Below are 17339 nucleotides of genomic sequence, written 5' to 3'. Positions count from 1 at the left end.
TTTTTTAAGGAAACACTGAAATTTTCCTCAGCAGCCTGTTAATAAAGGCTTTATTTGTTGTAATCTCTCAAAAAAATACATTTTTAAATAGAACATTAACCTCTTACGAGAAACAATAAGAATATATGGTATTTAATACATAATTTGCCTTTTTCATGCTTACATAGAAACCAGATCCAACAAAACTGAACTGTCTCACAGTATATAAGATACTCCTTGTTGTTGTTAAGTCTCTCAGTCACGTCTGACTCTTTGCAACCCCATGAACTGCAGCACGCCACGCTTCCCTGTCCTTCACTATCTCCCGAGTTTCCTCAAACTCACGTCCATCAAGTCAGTGATGCCATCCAACATCTCATCCTCTGTCGTCCCCTTTTCCTCCCGCTTTCAGTCTTCCCCAGCATCAGGGTCTTTTCTAATGAGTCTGCTCTTCACATCAGGTGGCCAAAGTATTGGAGTTTCAGCTTCAGTCCTTCCAATGAATATTCAGGACTACTTTCCTTTAGGATGGACTGGTTGGATCTCCTTGCAGTCCAAGGGACTCTCAAGAGTCTCCTCCAGTCCCACAGTTCAAAAGCATCAATTCTTCGGCACTCAGCTTTCTTTATAATTCAACTCTCACATCCATACATGACTACTGGAAAAACCATAGCTTTGACTAGACAGAGCTTTGTTAGCTAATGTCTCTGCTTTTTAATATGCTGTCTAGGTTGGTCATAACTTTATTTCCAAGGAGCAAGCGTCTTAATTTCATGGTTGCAGATTTTGGAGCCCAAGAAAATAAAGTCTGTCACTGCTTCCATTGTTTCCCCATCTATTTGCTATGAAGAGATGGGACCGGATGCCATGATTTTCATTTTTTGAATGTTGAGTTTGTAGCCAGCTTTTTCACTCTCTTTCACTTTCATCAAGAGGCTTTTTAGTTCCTCTTCACTTTCTGCCAAAAGGGTGGTATCATCTGCGTATCTGAGGTTATTGATATTTCTCCCGGCAATCTTGATTCCATCTTGTGCTTCCTCCAGCCCAGTGTTTCTCATGATGTACTTTGCATATAAGTTAAATAAGCAGGGTGACAACATACAGCCTTGATGTATTCCTTTCCCAATTTTGTGCTAGTGAACACTTTGACTAGACATTAAAGAGATTCCTTTTTGCCTGGGGTTGAAATGGAGTTCTAGGATTTTATCTAGACAAGCAGCATGAAATGCAGTGGCTCTGCGGTCACTAACCGTATTAGGCCTTTTACTGCGTTGATTATGCGTTTTGGGAAAGTAGTGGGTGGCATGTGTACAGTGCTGTGGTGGTGCAGAGGGAGGCGGGGCGCGGCAGAGAAGGGAGTGAGGAAACAAGGATCATTTCCTGGAGAAGGCAACGACTCCTTGCCTTGAGGACATCTGCAGGATAACTAAAGCAAGGATGCAGGGATCTGCGCGTACATGGAGAATTGGGACCAGTTGAGTCGTACTTGTTAAGTTTATGACACTGAGAATAGAAAGGTAAGCAGACAAATCAGGAGACTCAGGAGCTTTGACTTAACCACACGTTTGTAAATCTCATATCCCTAATCACAAAGGAAAAAGTAGACCTGTGTAACCAAGTCAGATAAAGTTAGAAAACATAGTATAACTGTAGATATAAAAAGTGCTAAGACTGCTCTCCCCAGCTTCCAAACACACCCCAATGGATTATCCTTTAGTTCTGTTAGGAACACCTTTATTACACATGTTTTTGCTTGTTTGAACACATGCATTACATGCATTACAGAATGCGTATCACTTGCATGCACTGAAATAACACTGCTGAATACAGCATCAAGTAGCTTTGTTGGGAACAATATTATGTCTTCCTAAATACTTAACTACATGCATTTCAAAATGGGTATCACTTCCAATCCCTGAAATGACACTGCTGGAACACAGCTTGTAAGTAGCTTTGTTAGAAACATCTTTATTGTAAGGAGGTTTTCAAATTGAACAAATTTGACGTAACATTGTACAAATTCAAGGTGTATAGTGTGTTACTTTGCTATGTATTGTAATATGATTGCCACTGTAGTGCCATGTATCCCATTATATAACTATAGTTCAGTACTGTCTGCATTCATTACATTGTGCATTATCTCTATGGGTTATTTACTACTTGTTGCAAGTTTGTACCCTTAACATCAGTCTTGTCCCTCTAAACTCCATCTCCTGCTAACCACTATTTTACGGATTTTTATAAGTTTGATGTTTTTAGATTCAACATATGAGACCATTCAGTGTCTTTCTCTTCTCTGACTTAGCGTAATGTGCTCAGGGCTCCTCCATGTTGTTGCAAATGACTGGAATCCTTTCTCAAGGCTGAGTAATATTCTGTGTGTATGTGTGCATTATTTGTATCCACTCATTCACTGATGGATTTAGGTTGCTTCCATATCTTGGCTGCTGTGAATAATGCTGCAGTAAACATGGGAATAATGCATTATTTTCTTTGAAATCCTATTTTCATTTACTTTAGTTCTTTACCTGGAAGTATGAGATCTATTTTTAATTTTTTGATGAACCTCTGTTTTACATAATAGTTGGACCAGTTTACATTCCCTTCAACAGTGTACAGTTAACCCTTGAACAGCATGTCTGCACCCACAGATCCAACCTCAGATCATGTCATACTGTAGTACCTAACTATTGAAAATCATCCAAGTGGGCCTGCACAGTTCAAACCTCTTCACTGGCAACTGTGTAAGGGTTCCCTTTTCTCCACATCCTCACCAGCCAGCAGCGGTTATGTATCTTCTTGATGATAACCATTCCAACAGTGGAACCTCATTTTATTTCCCTGCAGATTAGGCATGCTGAACATCTTTTCATGTACCCATGGACCACTCTGATGTCCTCTTTGGAAAAACGTCCGTTTAGTTTTGTCCATTTTTCATTTGGATTTTTTTCATTGTTACCAAGTTGTATTTTTGTTTAAATATATTTTGGATATTAACCTCTTATTTAATACAGATCATCCCCTAGTATGATCCAGTTCCATTCCAAGAACACATTCGTAAGTCCAATTTGTAAGTACAACAAAGTTAGCCTAGGTACCCAACTTACACAGTTGGTTATACACCACTGCTTTTCTGCTTGCTTCTGTACATCCTGGGCTTGAACTAAAGCACTGTACACTGTATGGTAATGGACACCACCATGTACATGTAACGCACCACCACTTGTAGAGGATGCAGGCACGTGATTATGTATGCCAGACACATGAACTTCTGTGATTGGACCTGTGAAGGCCTGTTTGCATCTTTGAGAGTTCCCAGCTTGAAGGTTTGTTATAGTGGGGACTTATTCTATGTGGTGTATAAAAATTTTCTTCCTTTCACTAGGCTATTTTTTCATCCTTTGTCTCTTTTTGCTGTGCAGAAGCTTCTGAGTTTGATGTAGTCTCCTCCGTTTTCTGCTTCTATTTTTTGTGCTTTTGGCATCATGTCCCAAAAAATCATTGCCAAGACCAATATTGAGTATATTCTTCCCTTCTAGAAGTTTTATGGCATCAGGTCTTATGTTTAAGGCTTTGATCCATTTCAAGTTTTTATTTTTATTTCAAGTTTTATTTTAATGCATGATTTATGTTAATATATTCAAAGCAGGCCTTTGATTACATTTCAAAAATTGCCCCTCATTGCCTTATTAATATCACATTAGGCTGTTTTATTCACAACACTTACCACTATTTAAGTTTTGTGAATGGTGTTAGATAGGCATCCGATTTGGGATTCCCTGCTAGTGCAGCTGGTAACGAATCCACCTGCAATGCAGGAGACCCTGGTTTGATCCCTGGGTCAGAAAGTTCCCTTGGAGAACAGATAGGTTATCCACTTCAGTATTCTTGGGCTTCCCTAGTGGCTCAGACGGTAAAGAATCTTCCTGCCATGCAGGAGACCTGGCTTCGATCCCTGGGTTGGGAAGAGCCCCAGGAGGAGGGCATGGCAATCCACTGCAGTATTCTTGCCTGGAGAATCCCCATAGACAGCAGAGCCTGGTGGGCTACAGTCCATAGGGTGGCAAAAAGTCAGACACGACTAAGCACAGTACAGGCATCCAATCTGGTTTGTTCTGCATGTGTTTCTCCAGTATCCCAGAACTTTATTGAAGAGACTTCCTTTCCCCATTGGGTGTTCCTGGATCCCTCATCAAATGTTCGTTGACCAGTGGGCCTCCCTGGTGACTCAGATGGTAAAGAATCTGCCTGCAATGCAGGAGACCAGAGTTCGATCTCTGGGTCAGGAAGATCCCTGGGGAAGGGAATGGCAACCTACTCCAATAACATTGCCTGGAGAGTTCCATGGACACGAGCCTGGCAGGCGACAGCCCATGGGGTCACAGAGTTGGACACGACTAAGCTACCAACACTTTCACTTTTCTCTCAGTGGGATTTAATTCTGGTCTCTCTATTCCAGTGGTCAGTGTGTCTATTTCTTGTGCCAGTAACATACTGTTTTTATTACTGTGGTTTTGTATTAATAGTATAGTTTGAAATCTGAAAGCATGATTCCCACAGCTTAGTTCTTTTTACCCAGGATTGTTTTGGCTATTTGGGGTTTTGTTTTGTGGTTCCACAAAAATTTTTGGATTGTTTCTTCTGTGTCTATAAAGAATGCCTTTGGTATTTTCATGGGAACTGCATTCAATCTATAGATAGCTTTGAGCAGTAACAGTCATCTTGACAATTTTAATTCTTCCACTCTATGGGCATAGGATGTGTTTCCATTTGTGTCCTCTTTGATTTCCTTCAACAGTCTTCCTTGTAGTCTTCATTGTACAGATCTTTCACTTCCTAAGTTAAACTTTTCCTCAATAGTTTATTGCTTTTAATGCTATTTTGAGTGGGATAGTTTTCAGGTACTTCATCATTATTGTAAAGGAATACAACTGACTTCTGCATAACTTTATTGAAATTGTTGATTAGTTCCAATAGTTTTTTGGTTGACACGATTATACCCATATAAAATCAAATCATCAGCAAATAGAGAAGTTTATGCTTTCCTTCCTGATTTGCATGCCTTTTCTCTGTCTTGCCTAGCTGCTCTAACTAGGAATTCCAATACTGTAATGAACAAGAGTGGTGAGAGTAGGCCTCACTGTCTTCTTCTTGATCTTAGAGGGAAAACCTTCAGCATTTCTCCATTGATAGCTATTGGTTTGGAGCATACAGCCTTTACTGAGGTATGTTCTTTTTTATACCCAATCTGTTAAAGGTTCTTATCATGAAAGGATGTTGTATTTTGTCATGAAAGATGTTTATTTTTTTTTTGCATCTACTGAAATGGTCATGTAGCTTTTCTTTCACTTTATTGACATATTACATTTATTGATTTGCATATGTTAAACCATCCTTACATACTAGGGATCAGTCCCACTTGGTCATGGTATATAATCCTTTTTATGTGTTCTTGAATTTGGTTTGCTAATGTTTGGTTCAGAATTTCTGTATCTATATTTAGCAGAGATATGAGTCTCGTTTTCCTGTATCATCATCTGGTTTTGGTATCAATGTACTGCTGGCTTTGTAGATGAGTTTGCAGTTGTTCCCTCCTCCTCAGTATTTGCAAGTGTTTAGAGGAAGACTGTGTTGATTCTTTATTATGACTGCTAGAATTCACCACGGAAGCCATCTGGCTCTGCAGCTTTCTGTGTTGTGGCATTTTTGATTTTTTGATTACTGATTCAATCTCTTTACTAACTACTGGTCTGTCATGGAGATTCTCCTCAGAAACCCAGGGTGTTGCTGTAGAGCAGTGGGACCGTCCGACTGCAGCCTCAGAGCTGGGCAGACCGTACTCGCCCCTTTCATGTTCCCCCTCCTCTGCTGGGCAGGTCGGCGCTCCTGCTGCAGCCAGTGTCGCCACAAACCTCCGGCTCCCAGGCCTCCTCTGGGGGTTCATCCACCCAGTTTCAGATACGCAGACGGAGAAATCTCAGGTGTCCTGGTGTGCTGTGCAGAGGCACTTCTGTCCAGTTATGCATGTCTGATTCGCTACAAGTAAAAGGGAGAGAGAAGGAAGCACTTGTGCCATCGTGATGCTGACGCCTTCACTACAGGGTTATCTTGAAGGCACTCCATTTTGGAGACTCCCGCACAAAGTAAGTGAAAAAAATCGCAAAATGGATAGAGAACAAATTTAGAAAAGAAAACGTAGCTTTAATATTGATGGACTGGCCATGTAAATACTGTTATAAATTTTCTTATAACAAATTTCAGGCAATGACCAAACCATTACGGTACCACTTTTGCTAATACTGTTGTTGTTCAGTTGCTCAGTCGTGTCCGACTCTTTGCAACCCTACGGACTGCAGCACGCCAGGCCTCCCTGTCCTTTACCATCTCCTGGAGTTTCCTCAAACTCATGTCCACTGAGTCAGTGATGCCATCCAATCATCTCATCCTCCGTCACCCCCTTCAATCTTTCCCAGCATCAGGGTCTTTTCCAATGAGTCAGTTCTTTGTATCAGGTGGCCAATGTATTGGAGCTTCAGCTTTAGCATCAGTCCTTCCAATGAATATCCAGGGTTGATATCCTTTAGGATTGACTGGTTTGATCTCCCTGCAGTCCATGGGACTCTCAAGTCTTCTCCAGCACCATAGTTCAAAAGCATCAGTTCTTTGGTGCTCAGCCTTTATGGTTCAACTCTCAAATCCACACATAACTACTGGAAAAACCTTAGCTCTGACTATACAGACCTTCATTGGAAAAGTGATGTCTCTGCTTTTTAGTATGCTGTCTAGGTTTGCCATAGCCTTTTCTTACAAGGAGCAAGCATCTTTTAATTTCATGGCTGCAGTCACTATCTACAGTGATTCTGGAGCCCAAGAAAATAAGTCTGTCACTGTTTGTACGTCTATTTGCCATGAAGTGATGGGACCAGATGCCATGATCTTAGTTTTCTGAATGTTGAGTTTTAAGCCAGCTTTTTCACTCTCCTCTTTCACTTTCATCAAGAGGCTCTTTAGTTCCTCCTCACTTTCTGCCATTAGGGTGGTGTCATCTGCACATCTGAGGTTATTGATATTTCTCCCAGAAATCTTGATAGAACTTGAGCTTCATCCAGCCTGGCATTTCACATGATGTACTCTACATGTGAGTTAAATAAGCAGGGTGACAATACACAGCCTTGACATACTCCTTTCCTAATTTGGAACCAGTGTGTTATTCCATGTCCAGTTATAACTGTTGCTTCTTGACCAGCATACAGGTTTCTCAGGAGGCAGGTAAGGTGGTCTGGTATGCCCATCTCTTGAAGAATTTTCCAGTTTGTTGTCATCCACCCAGTCAAAGGCTTTACTGTAGTCAATAAAGCAGATTTTTTTTTGGAATTTGTTATCTATGATCCAACGGATGTTGGCAATTTAATCCCTGGTTCCTCTGCCTTTTCTAAATCCAGCTTGTACATCTGGAGTTCTCGGGTCACGTACTATTGAAGCCTATCTTAAAGAACTTTGAGCATTACCTCACTAGCCTGTGAAATGAGTGCACTTGGGCAGTAGTCTGAACATTCTTTGGCACTGCCCTTCTTTGGGATGGAATGAAAACTGACCTTTTCCAGTCCTGTGGCCACTGCTGAATTTTCCAGATTTGCTCATAGATTGAGTGCAGAACTTTCACAGCATCATCTTTTAGGATTTTAAAGAGCTCAACTAGAATTCCCTCTCCTCCACTATCTTTGTTTGTAGTAATGCTTCCTAAGGCCCACTTGACTTTGCACTCCAGGGTGTCTGGCTCTAGTTGAGTGATGACAACATTGTGGTTATCCCAATCATTAAGACCTTTTTTGTATAGTTTTCTGTGTATTTTCGCTATCTGTTTTTAAAATTTTCTGCTTCTGTTAGGTCCATATCATTTCTGTCCTTCATTGCTAATACTGGATATATTAATAACAGAAATTATACTTACTCACTGCAAAATCAAGAGAAGGGCATAGGTTCAGCCTACTGAGTTAATGAGTAAAAAAATGCTATTTTTGATTATTATTTATCAGTTCAAATTGTACATACCTTTTTTTTGGCTGCAGCATGTAGGATCTTAGTTCCCTGATCAGGGATGGAACCTATGCCCCCTGCAGTGGACAATTCAAATAACATTTCTGCAAATGCAACTTAAGACAACTTAGAACAAGGACAAAGTTTAAAAGTCAGTTGAAATTTTCTTTTAATTAAAGACCCAAGGGACAAGAAGCTCCTCTGTGTTACAGTACATAACATATGGCTCTTATACAGATTAAAACAGACACCAGGGAGTCGAGTGTTTATACCAGCGCTAGACTCTTCCTGTAGCAGGCAAAAAGTGAGGCAGGATTCCCTTTACTGGCATGGAGACTGTAATACATCTTTACATGCAATAAGTTCTTTGGTAGACTTAATCATTTGGTGGAATTACAGAATTTGCAAAGAAAAGTAGAATATTTCATGTAAAATTTGAGCACAGTACTTCTCATCATATGCTCTTTATGCAGACTTCATAAAAACGTCAATCCTACTAAACTTTTAAATAGAGCCTCAAAACTCACCAATTTACTTCTGTCTTCAGAGACATACAAAAAGTAAATAAGATACAGTAGGGCAGATAATGAGTTTTTAAAATACGTTTCATGATGTTTCCAATAACTGATCTGAAGGATGTGGAACTCTCTGAAATCCTGGACAGCTGCCACTCTCTCCCTTGCAGTCTCCTCCCAAGCACATCTGTAAGGCATCGTTTTGGAATAGCTACCTAATATATCTTAAATTAAGCACATAAATAATGACGGCAATAATTTTCAACTACTACTACATCATAATATCCTCAATATCATAGACCCGATTACATATGAAGAACATGGGTTTTGAATGGTAAAAGTTAAATTACTACAAAAAAGACAAACCCATGAAGTTGAGAAAGGAGCATCAACCCATCTTGATTTATCTACACAGGGCCCAGTATGTCCCAGTCCATGGAATGTCAGGATTGGCTGGAAGACTGATGCTCCACCTTCTGTGCAATGAGCGCTCTTCTGCCAAGAAGTGTTGTTCTCAAGTGGTGTTTTGATTTTAGCAAATACCAAAACTTCTGAGACAGTATTTGAAAATCAGAAACTTGTTCCCACTGTGGAGCCAGGATTCAAACATTTTAATATTCTTTGGGCGACTTAGAAGATTAGTGTTGTAATCATGTAATTACATGTGAGGTTATTTCCCTTAAACCACCTGCACTCCTACAGTTCTGAACTCATCCTAGAGAGATCTGAAATAAATAAAGTGACTGAAGTTCTCTCACAGACGAGTTCTATGTTCAGAAGCCCTCCTCCTCATGAAGCTGCCACTGTCATCAGAGTTCACGGCGACCGCGCCCCATCAGGCGGCGCTCTCACACGACCGTCTGCACAGGCGTGACGCACTGTGCCGGGGAGCCGGCTCTTTCTGACGATGAGGTTGATCGGTTGGAAATCTCTCTCTGTAGCTCCTCTACTTTCTTCTGAAGCTCTGCCCGTTTAGCGAGAAGCTCTTTATATCTGTTGTGAATGGGCTCCTACGAGAACAATACACCATAAAGTTACTTAACTAAGCAATCCAGAACAAACCCGAAGTCAAATCATTCTGGTATTTAGCTTCTTCCCTAAATGTTCAGTGTGTGCTTTCAGCTATGGGACCATGCCCACCTTTCCCGAACAGCAGTGAAAATTAACTTCAACAACTCCACTGACCCGCGGCTCTTTCACTGACCTCCTTGGTCTCCCCAGGTGTTTCCACAGAACACCCTGAAACTGGTGCTTGGCCAAATACAACAAATAATTAAGTAACAACATAATCTAAAAGCCAATACTTAAAGATTTCCTGTCATTTAGTTGCAGACTTTCAGTCCTTTAAACAGTTCTAGGCAGCAAATATTCTGTAACATTTTAAAAAATGGCTTTTAACTCCCCTAAAGCCATTTTCCCCAACCTCTAGAAGTTATCCAGCCCAGCACCCTCATCTAACGGAGGACAGAAGATGAGAACGAGCAGAAGTGATCTGTGCAAGGCCAAAACGCCAGTCACGACAAGAGCCAGGGCACTACGCATCCCCACCACAGTGCTGCCTCTACTGTCCCACGTGACTGTTAACAGGAAAAAATGGAAATTTTAAATATGCACAGATGACTTTTCTAGCCACTTTAAAGGGGACAAAATAATTCATACAACTGCCTGGATAAAACCTCTCACTGGATATTGCAGGGCATATACCTGGGGCTTCATCCGGGGGTTCCACCTTACGTAATATCCCACCCAGAGCTCTAGGTGGCGCATGCTGGCTACTGGGTAAAGGACATGATTGGAATAGCTCCCGTAGAGGGGATTAGTGAAGTCCTCCAGCTGGCTATTTATGTAAGACCACAGCGACACGGTCCTCCTGGGAAGATTCTATAAGAAGGAAAAATAGGTTAAGGTTTTCCACTACACAAGCTAATTGTACGTTAGATGAAATTTGTCAAAAGGCATTTGTGATCATTTAAACTGCTTTAGAGGGACAGAACTCAGATACTTTGGCAATAGCACCACTTCGATTAAAATTAGAGGAGTGGAAAAACAGTGCAGTTCCCCAAAAAGGCAAACAAGAGTTCCCATGCCAGCAATTCCACTCTTATATACATCCAAGACAAGTGAAAACACATGCACAAGCAACCTTGTGCACAACGGTGAAAGTAGCCATCGGTCACAATGACCGAAGAGTAGACACAACCCAAGTCCACCATCCGACAGATGGATGAAATGTAACATAATGATACAGCGGAATACCATTCCGTAATAAAAAGGAACTGAAGTAATGGTACGTGCTACAAATTGAACCTTGAAAACATTATGCTAATTGAAAGAAGCCAGACACAAAGGCCACACCCCAAGTGATTCCATTTATATGAAATGTCCGGAAGAGGCAAACCAACAGAGATTACAGTGTCTGCTAGGGTCTGAGAGGAGACGGGAATGGGTAGGTAGTAACTACTAATAGGCATGGGATTTCTTTCCAGTGTTCTGAAATTAATGGTGGTGATGACTATACAACTCTAGATATGCTGAAAATTACTAAATTATATGCTTTGAAAGTGAATGTTATGGAATGCAAATTATAGCTCAGTTTTTAAAACGTTTTTTTTTAAGATATAGTAAATCCTACTTGAGACTCTCAAAAACTGAAAGTCTCTTTGAAAGTTATCCACTGATCATCCAACATTCAAAAAATTCTTGATTGGCTTGTGTGCATAGAAATATTTACTGAAGATGTAAGGGTGATTTTAAAAATTTAACATCTACCTTCAAGGAATTTCTAGTCTAGGAGGCACTTACTACATGGCCATTATCACAGTGTTTTGTATGGTTTATTTCATTTAATCCTCACAATAGTAAGCACTATTAAGTATGTAAGTTAAGTACTATTATCCCTACTTTACAGAAGCTGAAATTAACTTGCTCAACTTCACACAGTAAGTGAAAGATCTTAGATTTGAACCCAGGCAGCCTGGCTCCAGAGCAAGCATTCTTTGCCACTAGGCTTTACAGAAAAGCATGAAGAAACTGTTTGAGAGTCACATTTTTTAGAATGGAAATTGAAGCAGAGGGAGACACTAATCAAGATAATTTAGAACTTCATACATAAGGCAGATGTGTTCTGAGGAACACAGAAGTAAAACTTGAAACATAATCATTATACATTTCTTATAAATAATATTAACCACGGAAAAGTGCTATCTCTAGGCAAGTGGGGTAAGAAATTTAACTTTCTCCTTAATATCTTCTCAGTGTTTGAATGTTTTATGCTATTATTTTACAATTAAAAAAAACTAAACTGGTTCATATGTATGAGAATGTATCTGGGAATTGAGCTGTGCATTCATTCAAATGTGTATTTTTTGCTAATTATATCTTGCTGCACCTGCTTTTGATGGACTTCCATCCTGCAGGGAGTGTGGTAACAGGTACACGAGTGCTCCTAAGACACCGCATACTTCAGTTCCCTTCAGCAGATGCTGCCTCCTACCCATCCTCATGACAGAGGTACTTTAAGACAGATCAAGCTCAGACGTGTGGAAAGAAGTGAGCATATTACAGTATATAAAAGAACACATGGCCAAAGGCATCATGCAAAAGAACAACTGTTCAGCTGAAAGCCATCCCAGGCTGCACTCAGCAGAGAAAGTGTGTATATACAGACAGAGGCGGGATGGGCAGGGATCGTGTGTTACCTCTTTGCCTCTCTGCTGTTCACTGTTACAGAGGAATGTTCCGAATAAACAGCTATATAGGTGGTCCAAAATGGTAATGAGAAAATATTCATTGAATTCAAATGCTGTAGGAAACTGCAAATCAAACATCAAAACACACGAAATAATTAGGACAGCTTCCCAAGCATGTTCATCCCTGTACATTGGTGGGTGCTTTGTAAAACTGCTTAAAATTAGGCTAAACAGTATTCAAAAACTATATATTTCTAAGCTATTATGGTATTATTAATATTTTCTTGGTTTTCTGTTCAAAAAATATCACTTTGCTGAGATAATTTCTCCTAATATCTCCTTTTCTTGTACAGTAAGAATCTGAATGCTCTGATCTTGCTGTTCTTCTGTCCATTTATCAGTTAACTCTCAACTTGAGGCTGATGTGACTTGTCTTTCTCTGCCAAGAATGACCATAAGCAACATAGTAAGATTTTTCTTTAAATTTTCAACGGCATAGTTTTTAGGAATTACACAAAAAATATCAATGTCTCGAGAAAAGGAGATGTGCAGCTCATTTAAAAGCCAACCTTACTCATCTTTTCAAGGAACATGCACTCAAACCATGATATCTTATAATCCAGTACTTTGGCAGCCTTTCTTAAAAGAGGAAATTCACTCTTTAACTAGGACAGGTGTTTGACTGGATGTCTTACACAACATAATTTGGGGGTAATTTATCAAGGACCAATTACAGATCCCAGGAAGGTAAGGGATTTAGTATAATCCATCCTAACCATTTACTGTTTCAAGAATTATTTGAAAGCTTCTATGTAAGACTGTACCATTTATAGGACTGTGAAAAGGAATTCCATGAATATTTGGATTGTGGGTTTAGTAAATAAATACTGGTGCCAAGTTTTTCTTACAATGATCCCTACCCAATAGTGGATGAAAGCAGCATAAACTGCACATAGAAGGGACAAGAGTGAAAACAACTTTGTCTTCAAATTTCCTAAATTCATTAGTAGGATAACAAGGCAAATTTATCTTCTTAAACAATTTACTCTTGAATAATAATTTTTGTGGTTCTGAAGCAAATGAAGCAGGTGATAAAGCACATGCCAACATAAAGCCAATTAATCATAAAAAACTTTGTCAAATTCCATCCATTCATTTACAGAATAAATCCCATCTCCTGTACTGTTACTCTTAAACAGCTTATTTATTAGCCAACCATGAATGCACCCTACATCATTACATAGCAATTCGAAGGAGTTAAGCCTATGATTAGCCTTTTATCTTCTTGGCAAAACTATTAGCTCAGTTATGAGAAAACTGCTTAATTAGTGGAATTTCCTCACAAACACTACTAAAATAGCATTATTTAAATAGAACATTGTCCCTGCTATTGTTTTTAAAATCCTGAGCAAAGAAGGAATATTTTGTTCTCCTTCTATGTTTAAAATCTAAAGGGCCCCTTCATCCTGCTTCCTGATCCCAGCAGTGAGAGATGATGATGAGGGCAGGAGGAGACATAGAATCTGGCTAATTGTAACACAATTGGTCCTTTTGATAAATTTGCTATTTAAGTCTCTGCATAAACATTCAATTATTTATAAAACTGGTGACTGCCAACAAATATTATTACTATTTCACATGGTGAGGAGGAAAATACCAAAGAAAAATGTAAGCAGACATGTATAATAAAGTATATTTATTATATACACTTATATAATGAAATATATATATATTTTTTATTTATACATATATAGTGTATTTTAAGTTCTTCAGTGAAATAAGATTTAATATTACTTAGCAACTTAAGCTCAAAATCAAGAGTTAAACTGCTTTTAGATGTATGGCATACAAAAAGTTAACACAATTACTAAGAAAGAAGTATATTTGTCATGTATTCTCCTATGCAATCAGTAAATGTGGTCTATTTTGTTTTTTTAACAAATATACCAGAAGCAAGAGTTGCTCCTTTCAAGACACTCTCCCTGGAGAGCAGTACACTTAACCATCAGCGACACCTTTTGTAGTCCCCTGATAAGGCATATTTGATTATTCCCAACACTGTCAAATACTATCTTAAAATAGAATATGGTAATAGTTTAAAGTGGGTCCAGACTTCCCTGGCAGTCCAGTGGGTAAGACTCCACACTGCCAATACAGAGGTACAGCCAAAAGATTTAAAAAAAAAAAAAAAAAAAAAGTCTTATTTCGTTTTTCTCTTAATGAAGTAAAGAATATTCTCATTGAAGCTGAAACAGAATGCTAATGCCAAGCAGAGCCAGCAAGTGCCCTACTGCACATTCCCATGGCAGTCCAACAAAAAACCAACCAGGCTCCCAGTGGTTTGAGGTCTAATAGAACTCCTGGATAAATATCTGATATACCACTGAGCTGTACCTAACTTTTGGGTTTTCAGATCATTTATCATGAGTTAAACATTTTTAAGACATGAACTCTTTACCTCATTAGTAAAGTTATCCCATAATAAATCAGGTATTTTTCAATCTCCTCTTGTATCTTTCCAAAGCACTAAACCTATTCACAGTAATATTTCAAATCATTTGCTAGAATGTTGATAGCTCTAAAGCACATATCTCTTGCTCCATACCTAAAAACAAAAAAACTGAATCTATTTTATATATATGTTGCCATGATTTCCATCTAAACACATTTTTTCATCAAAACTGCCTAAAATAGGATTTCATTTTGAGTTACCTTGCCTATTTCATTTCTTTACCTCCTTTAGCAATGTATAAATGAATTTTTGAGTGACTATATTATCATTATCTAACATAAATTTAAAATATTAAATAAAATAATTTAATGTGATAAAAATACTTCTAGTATCTAGGAAACTTATAAGAACTTCCACTTTACATGAAATGTAAGACAGTCAGTGACTAAACCCAACTCTGACTGGATAGCTTAAAAGAGAGCTCTAAGAATGGATACCCCAGATAAATTACCTGTCTTGTCATCTGCCAGACACAGTCAATAAACTGAAGAAAGACAGGTGATCTGTCTGCATCTGCATGGTTCTTATCTCCATGGCCAACTCTCTGAAGCAAAGAGTGAAATATTATATGAGCTTTGTAGGAATTTTTACCTTTTGATGAAAGTAATTTTATTTTTCAAGAAAAGTAACATTTTCTCAATATTTCATAAATTCAGAAAATCTTTTTAAAAGAGCACTGCAAGAAAAAACAAAAATCACTAAATTCCACCAAGGAGAAATGTCTATTAGCGTTTCAATCTGCAACCTGTCCAATTATTTCCTGGCAGGAGACACTTGTAACAGGAATTACAAGTCTGTTTAACAAATGAAGCTTAGATCCTAAAAAGCTGACAATGGGAGACAGGAACAGTCAGACCTCAGAGCCCAGATTTTTGTCCCGAAGATTTACTATGCCCTGAACATTAACAGTTCCCTGCACACTAGCCCCAGGAAGCACAGATCTTCTTTAACACCTTGGCCAGGGCATGAGGGGGACCTACTGCACTGGAGCTCCAGGCGGTCTTTCAGAAAGAATCACATCAGCACAAACCTCGGAAAACTTTAAAAAAATGCTTGGCATCTCCCCTCAAGCATCTGCACTCACCTACTTTCTTATCTTTTTTCTCCTCTGAGGACCTCTGCTCCAGATGACTGAGATAAACACCTACCCTATACCCCAAGGCAGTGATTCTAAGAGTGATCCAGACTTCCAGCAGTGGGAGAGATCTGCGCGTTCAAAACTGTTTTCATAATATTACTAAGACATGCTCCACCTTTTTCAGTGGGTTGACATTTGCACTGAGCCGTGCTTAGTTGCTCAGTTGTGTCCGACTCTTTGCAACCCCATGGACTACAGCCCACTAGGCTCCTATATCTATGGGGATTCTCCAGGCAAGAATACTGGAGTGGGTTGCCATGCGCTCCTCCAGAATGGTGTAAAGGGGATGAAGGAAGAAAACTTTTGGTACCTTAGGAAGAAATCAGGAAACAAGGCACTGGAATCTAGCTATACTATAATTATTATGTTTGCCCTGCCAAACACTTGCAGTTAAATCAAAGAAAAAAGCTAATCTCTCTTAAGCCAATGTCCTTGATGAAGCAGTAAAAATTATTATTAACTTTAATAAATCTCCACATTGGAGTATAATTTTTTAAGTATCCTATGTAACAAAATGGGAAATACACATCACATGCTTCTGTTGCAGGCTTAAATAGAATGTAGGAAACAGCTTTTTCATGGACCATCATTTTAACTTGAAAGAACAGTTGATATATGAATTATGGTTATTAAGATCTTAATATCTTGTAGATATCTTTTTTGAAAATATACAAAACTGAATGTGTCACTCACTTCAAGGAAGACAATGGACAGTATTTGTTACCAGTGATGAAATTCAAGCTATTGAATGAAAGTTAAATTTGAGGGAAAATTTTACCTGCCACAATGAGTTTGATAATACTTAAAAGATTTTTCTGATAAAATTAGTAGTAGTATTAATATCTGTGATTTTATTATATATAATGAAATGCATTAAGACTGGAGCTGTATAAATCAGTAAGCCAGTATTTTCCCAATTACCAACACATGATATTACAAAATCATGCACAGGTAAAAGGTCTACTTATTCAAAGTGCAAGACGTACCAAAGGAATTTAATAGAACAAACACCAAAAAACCCATCGAGCTAGTTTTAGATTCCACATTACAAATAACCACTAAGAAACTACCATTTGTCAAATTATGGCACAGTAGCAAAGAAAACTATCCACAATTCCCTGGAGAAAATTAAAATACCCTTTTTTTCAACCTATATATCTGCATATGGTCAAATTTTCCTCATATCTTCAATCAACAGAACATATTGCAACTAACTGAATGCAGAAGTAGAGAAGAAACTCATCTTCTATGAAGCCAGATATTAAAGAAACTTGTAAAAAATGTAGAATAATGCCACTCTTCTCATAAAACTTCATGCTTGCCTAACCTATTATGCTAGTTACTTTTCTTTAAAATGTTATTCATGCTAATATATAACAGGACTGTGGGTTGAATGTTTGTGTCCCCCAAAATTCACATGTTGAAAATCGAATGCCCAATTTGATAGTTTTAGGAGCTACCAAGGTCAT

At 38.7% G+C, this 17339-nt stretch overlaps 1 protein-coding gene across 3 annotated transcripts in view; it reads right to left on the bottom strand.

The window, feature by feature from the left end:
* Positions 1–8217: 8217 nt before the first annotated feature.
* The window catches only part of MTMR2 (myotubularin related protein 2), a 113450-nt gene continuing 104328 nt past the window's right edge, over positions 8218–17339 (bottom strand). For all 3 annotated transcript variants that reach the window (XM_052652419.1, XM_052652420.1, XM_052652418.1), the window contains 4 exons: positions 15184–15276; positions 12230–12343; positions 10236–10412; positions 8218–9541 (listed from right to left, as the gene is read on the bottom strand). In XM_052652419.1, coding sequence (XP_052508379.1) covers positions 9380–9541; positions 10236–10412; positions 12230–12343; positions 15184–15276 — 546 coding nt within the window. In that variant the 3' untranslated portion in view covers positions 8218–9379. The remainder of the gene's footprint in view (positions 9542–10235; positions 10413–12229; positions 12344–15183; positions 15277–17339) is intronic.

The sequence above is a fragment of the Budorcas taxicolor genome, chromosome 15 (genome assembly GCF_023091745.1).
Source record: "Budorcas taxicolor isolate Tak-1 chromosome 15, Takin1.1, whole genome shotgun sequence".
Lineage (NCBI taxonomy): Eukaryota > Metazoa > Chordata > Mammalia > Artiodactyla > Bovidae > Budorcas > Budorcas taxicolor.
Note: the sequence above shows the minus strand (reverse complement) of the source record. Positions and strands in the feature narration are given on the sequence as shown.